Source organism: Hyla sarda, chromosome 8 (genome assembly GCF_029499605.1).
Source record: "Hyla sarda isolate aHylSar1 chromosome 8, aHylSar1.hap1, whole genome shotgun sequence".
NCBI classification, from domain to species: Eukaryota; Metazoa; Chordata; class Amphibia; order Anura; family Hylidae; genus Hyla; species Hyla sarda.
In genome coordinates, this window is record NC_079196.1 from 191,626,977 (window position 1) to 191,632,976 (window position 6,000).

The following is a 6,000-nucleotide window of genomic DNA, read 5'->3' on the forward strand; positions in this document are numbered from 1 at the left end:
TATTTCTAATATGAAGGCCCTTCAAATCCACTTCAAAACTGAACTGGTCCCTGAAAAATTCTGGTTTAGAAAATTTTGTGAAAAATTGGAAAATTGCTGCTGAACTTTGAAGCCCTCTGATGTCTTCCAAAAGTAAAAACATGTCAACTTTATGATGCAAATATAAAGTAGACATATTGTATATGTGAATCAATATATAATTTATTTGGAATGTCTATTTTCCTTACAAGCAGAGAGCTTCAAAGTTAGAAAAATGCAAAATTTTCAATTTTTTCATAACATTTTTGAATTTTTCACCAAGAAATGATGCAAGTATCGACAAAGAATTACATTTACAATTAACAGATTTGTAAATTACTTCTATTACTTCTTTTTGGATTTCTCTTATGTCACGACCACAGTGCTCTCTGCTGACCCCTGCTGTCCATTTTAGGAACTGTCCAGAGCAGCATATGTTTGCTATGGGGATTTTCTCCTGCTTTGGACAGTTCCTAAAATGAACAGCAGAGGTCAGCAGAGAGCACTGTGGTCGGGACATAAGAGAAATCCAAAAAGATAAACATTTCCTCTGTAGTATACAGCCCCTAAAAAGTACTGGAAGGATTAAGATTTTTTTTAATAGAAGTAATTTACAAATCTGTTTAACTTTCTGGCACCAGTTGATTAAAAATGAAAAAGGTTTCCACGGTAGTACCCCTATAAGTTAAAATGGGCTTGGTCCTTAAGGAGTTAACTGATTTATGACAGCACAGCCATGACCAGTTACTACAGCCTAGGAGAGTCTATCTTGACCAATACTCATGGCCTTGTGATGTTTTTCCTCTGTTCTTTAACCCCTAGAGGATATACCTATACATCCTGGCTGCCTGGTACTTGGCAAGGACGAGTATGTACATCCTTAGTACCATCCAGACTATAAAGCGAGCGCAGGAGAGGGCGTGCTTCACAGACCATGGGTCCTGGCTGGTATCAGTGCTGATGACCGCCATTTAGCAGTCGGGATCAATACTGATCATGGCATCTAAAGTTTTAGGTGGGCATACAGAGACTCATCAGAGAACCAGTAATGTGTTCACGGGGTCTGATAAATCAAGATGGTGGCTGGAACTTCTCTTACCTGCTCCACTGCCAGCTCATGTGATCTTCTCCTCTGGTCTGCCTTCTGGGGCCTGAATAATAGGATGGACTTAATCTATCATTATTAATGAATTTATATGTGCCATATAAGGACATTGCAGATACGAGAATATACAAAATATTTTGTTACAATACTTTGCTCTAGATTATGGAAGTGATTTATTCCTGTTGTGTTGGGGTGGCGTAGTGACATTGTCATGCTGCCCCCCCCCTCCCCCTTCAAAATGAGTCACCTATAAAAATTTGTAAATTGTATGTACATGTGATCACTATTAAAAGTTGGAAGACTTCAAACGTGTCCTTCTGAGCAGTCCCAGAGATTGCGATTTTATTAAATTTTTTACACTATTTTTATGAATTCTCAGTAGAGAAGCGTTTTGGCCTTTTAGATCAATAAGACCATGTGTGCAGTCTGTTTAAGGAGCTGGCAGGTGCACCACACCCAAGTGAGCTGATTTCTTGGACTATAAGTCCTATAATAGGTTAAAAAGACAGGGGCAAATTTTGTGCCCATGGCTATTCTCCTGCTTTTGTGATGCTAGGTGATGCTATAGATGATATACTTCCCAATCAGGCATAATTAAGGTAATAAAAAATAAAAATAAAAAACATACAAAATAAGAGAGTAAGATCCCACGGAAAGTAGAGAAAGCTCTAATTGTCCTATACAGTTATGCTGTACTATACAGTTTTAGAAATGGAACCAGCTATATATTGTAAGCAACCTATGGAATATGCTTGTTATGTATTTTCAGGAGTTAAAAAAACCTGAGACATATTTTGATGAAGAAAACTTGATTTGTTCGGTCCTGGATCTCTTTGATGCTGGAACTGAAACTACATCTACAACGATCCGCTGGGGAATTTTGTTGATGATGAAGTATCCGGAAATTCAAAGTAATTTTTTCCACCTAGAAATTTTTGATCAGTGATTATTAATATAATGTGTGGTCTCCACACTTCCTTTTTTTTTTTTTTTTTTTTACTTTTTGAAAGTCACAGTCAAAGTATAGACCCCCTTCTTTGGTCACTTTAATGTGGTACTTTAAGACAATGTAAAGATTTAATAACCATAAACACAACATTTGGTGGTTATTATGCAAACATTTAATAAACATAAACACAACATTTGGTGGTTATTATGTCCATGAATTGATGGATGAATTGAAATGTTGCATAAGATTCCATGTATATTGGTTATCTTCTTGGCGAAGAAATACTACTTTAGAAGATGATTTTTCAAGACAGTTTTGGGTGGCCATCTCAGAGAGGTTTCATTGTGTTTTCCATCCACAAATCAATTGGGCTAAGGTCATTTCAGGGAAGATTAGCTTCAGCACATGGTTTGGCTATTACCTTACATAGCCGAAAAAAATCTCAGTTTTAGTCTCTTTAAGCTTCCATAGTGTGTTCTCTTCAATTCTTCCTGGCAAGCAAGAGCCAAGATGTTGTATACGTTTCTTTTCACATTGCCTTTGTCATTCTGCTATAAAAGAACACTTGATCAACAATCATGGAAACTTGTCACTTCAGTTGTGTTGAGCCAAACTGTATTATTCATATTCCTCACTAGTGCCTACGTTTCATGGTACTTAGATGTTTGAAGATTTCTTATTCTGGACAGATGAGTGACATAACTGAACTGTAAAGAATATTTGGAAAGTTTCTTGTCTCCATTCCCTCGACTGGGACAGTTATTATGTGACAAAATATGTTTTCTCTTGCTTTACAGAGAAAATTCAGGATGAAATTAAAACACACATTAAACCGGGACAGTTGCCAACAGTTGAGGATCGCAAGAAAATGCCTTTTACTGATGCAGTGATACATGAAATACAGAGATTTACCAATATTGTTCCACTGAACGTGTCCCGCTCACCTCCAACTGATGTGTATTTTCACGGTTACTGCATCCCAAAAGTGAGTTCAGTAAAAATATGGCAAGAAAAATTTCTGCTTCCACACAAGCATGCATTTGTGTTAATGAAAGGGACCACAATGGGGTCCACCACCATCCTAAATATGCCATATTTTGAAAATGAACTGTTTATAGTAAAAAAAAAAAAAATAACTCATTTTATTGTTCACAGGGTACAGAAATTATTCCATTCCTGACTTCAGTTCTCTATGATAAGACTCAATGGAAAACTCCGTATGATTTTAACCCCAATCATTTTTTGGATGACAATGGAAAATTTGTCAGACCTGATGCATTTATGCCTTTCTCAGCAGGTTGGTAATAAGAATCCCTAAAATGCTAAAACAAATGTCATATGTTTGTCGAATAAGAAAAACAATGATATATTAATTTTGTAATTCGGATTTGTCTTATCAAACACTCTACAAAAGTACATGTCTCATAGATCTAACTATACTTCCCTTACCTGGGGCAAGAATGTAATTTACTACCTTAGCCCAGTATCTTAATGTCCTGGCTGAGGCAGAGTGGCTTATTGGAACTACCAACAGAACACCCAGGACTGATATCCCACCCCTAAGATATGCCCCTGACATTTCCTTACCTTTCATTATTATTATTTAAGTTTACAATGACAAGCTTTGTGCACACAGAGGAGAAGGAACTCATAGTTCAAAATGTCCTTGGATGCTACTGGGTCACAGACTCATGAACCCCCATGCATGAAGATCAGTATCAGCTCTAGAAGGATGCTTGGTTGTGCCCATTCTAAATGTGTTAGCTGTACCGGAGGCAAAGCACAGGTAGCAGGACAACCTGTCCAACCCCTTCAAGAGGTAGTACTGGCATTAACATTGGTACTTTGGATTACAGCTTTGTTGTAATACTCTATAAAATATGTTATCACATAAGTATTCGTATTATGGCCAAATTCTATTTTTAGAATGCCTGTATGGTTTGTTCATTATATTTTTTATTTCTACAGGAAAAAGAGTTTGTGCAGGGGAAAGCCTGGCTAAGATGGAACTTTTCCTGTTTTTCACTGGACTCCTCCAAGCATTTACTTTCCATCTTCCACCAGGAGTTCCCAAGGAAGATTTGAGTCTCAAGCCTGCTGTTGGATTCGTTTTAGCCCCTTTACCATACAAGACATGTGCCAAAGTGAACTATTAGTGTATGGTGAACAACAGACACAGCATTGAGACTTATGGTTTTGTTAATTATAGTTTTTGAAGATTTAATTTTGTACTTTTTTTTAATACCTTTTTTCCACAAATATCTTTACTTTGAAATACCTGTGTAATTGAATTTAACTATGCACTTCTCCCAGTCTTTAATTAACCCCTTCCCAAAATATAATGGTTGAGGTCTGTCACGCAAAAACACATTATTGAAGACATGTGACAGACCTGAACCATCACGCAGTAAAACGAGCAGAGAAAGCAATTAGAGATGAGCGAACTTTTCAAAAATTCCATTCGGTCGATTCGCCGAATTTTCCCGAAAAGTTTGTTTCGATCTTAATTTGTTTGCGGTGAATCGATATTAAGAAAGGCTATTTCTAGCCTACATACAGCCTCTATATGGGTATATAACACTTTGCTGTGTCCTAAAACACATATGGAGTGTGCAGGGGTAGGGAAATAGTACTGTTATTCAGAATAGCATGCAGATTACCGGCATCACTCTTAGAATCACTGCCGCACAGCAGCACAATGACAGAGCCTGGTGGTGGCATCAGTGTCAGGAGACCATATAGTGACTGAATGACATAGCGTGGACATGTTGGCAGCAAGAGGAGACCATTTAGTGGCTGAATGGCACAGCGTGGAGTTGGCTGATGCACTAGTACACTACACACCAGGGCTTCACAATCCCCCCCCAAAAAAACAACACAATATGTGACATTTTTGACAAAGATTTCTCATTGGTAGCACCCGCTATCCAAAAATTTGAAATTAACAGACCCAGGCCCCACCTCTGCGGCATCAGTAACCCATATATTGCCTGAAGGACACAGCCTGGAGTTGGCTGATGCACCAGTACACACCCGAGCTTCACAATCCCCTCCAAAAAACAACATTTTAGAAATTTTTTAAAGAAATACCATTGTGTAAGAACAAGCGCATATCCAACAGTTCACAAGACTTTACAATGCAGGACGGTGGACCGCCCAAAGGCATTCTTCTCAAAAATAATAAACCACACAATGCTTGAAATTTTTTTTACAAAAACTAATTCAATATGTGTGTAAGCGCATCTGTCTCCAAAAGATCAGATCACCAAAGGACTTTTTGCGCCCCAAATGATGAAGTAGAGTTAATCCCTGTCCGTATTTTTATTTTTATTTTTTATTTTCATAAAAAAATTACACGCAACAAGCGTTCCGTTGTGTAACGATTAGCATTCTGGAAAATTAAATTTTATTACTGATAAAATTATCATTAAATAAAAAAAAAAAAAAACACTACCCAAGAGTGTTTAATTACCCCATACATTGCACCAGGAGCAGTCAAAAGTAGGCCTCAGCAGTACCCAAGAGGCTTTAATAACTCCCTACCTTTGCACGATCAAATGCAAGATCGAGCAATACCAGGTGTGTTATGCCCTCTGATTTCCGGGGCCGCAGGCGCGCTCCACTGAATGGATTAGCGTGTCTCTATTTTTCATCGACCGATGCTGGTAACCTGCTATCTCCCGGAAAGGTAAGCTGCCGCGAAGCAGGTGGTCTCCCCCGGGCACGTTTGGCTCCAGAATTTGACTGCCAACCGTGCTACCGCCTTGCTGACTCAAGGGCAACCTGCAACTCTCTTCTCCCGATGATGAACCCCCCTTCTCCTGAGATCGAGCAATAACAGGTGTGTTATGCCCTCAGATGTCCGGGGCAGCAGGCGTGCTCCACTGAACGGATTAGGGTGTGTCTATCTTTTTTGTAGCACCCGCAA

The 6,000-nt window shown here is 38.6% G+C and overlaps 1 protein-coding gene across 4 annotated transcripts in view; it reads left to right on the top strand.

The window, feature by feature from the left end:
- LOC130285523 (cytochrome P450 2K1-like) overlaps window positions 1-4,839 on the top strand; it is a 69,244-nt gene extending 64,405 nt beyond the window's left edge. For 3 of the 4 annotated variants that reach the window (XM_056537020.1, XM_056537021.1, XM_056537022.1), the window contains exons 7-10: window positions 1,893-2,034; window positions 2,870-3,057; window positions 3,228-3,369; window positions 4,041-4,838. In XM_056537020.1, the coding sequence (XP_056392995.1) occupies window positions 1,893-2,034; window positions 2,870-3,057; window positions 3,228-3,369; window positions 4,041-4,228 (660 nt within the window). In that variant the 3' untranslated portion in view covers window positions 4,229-4,838. Of the gene's footprint in view, window positions 1-1,892; window positions 2,035-2,869; window positions 3,058-3,227; window positions 3,370-4,040 lie in introns of all 4 variants that reach the window. The other variant, XM_056537019.1, reaches the window with a different exon arrangement.
- Window positions 4,840-6,000: the final 1,161 nt, after the last annotated feature.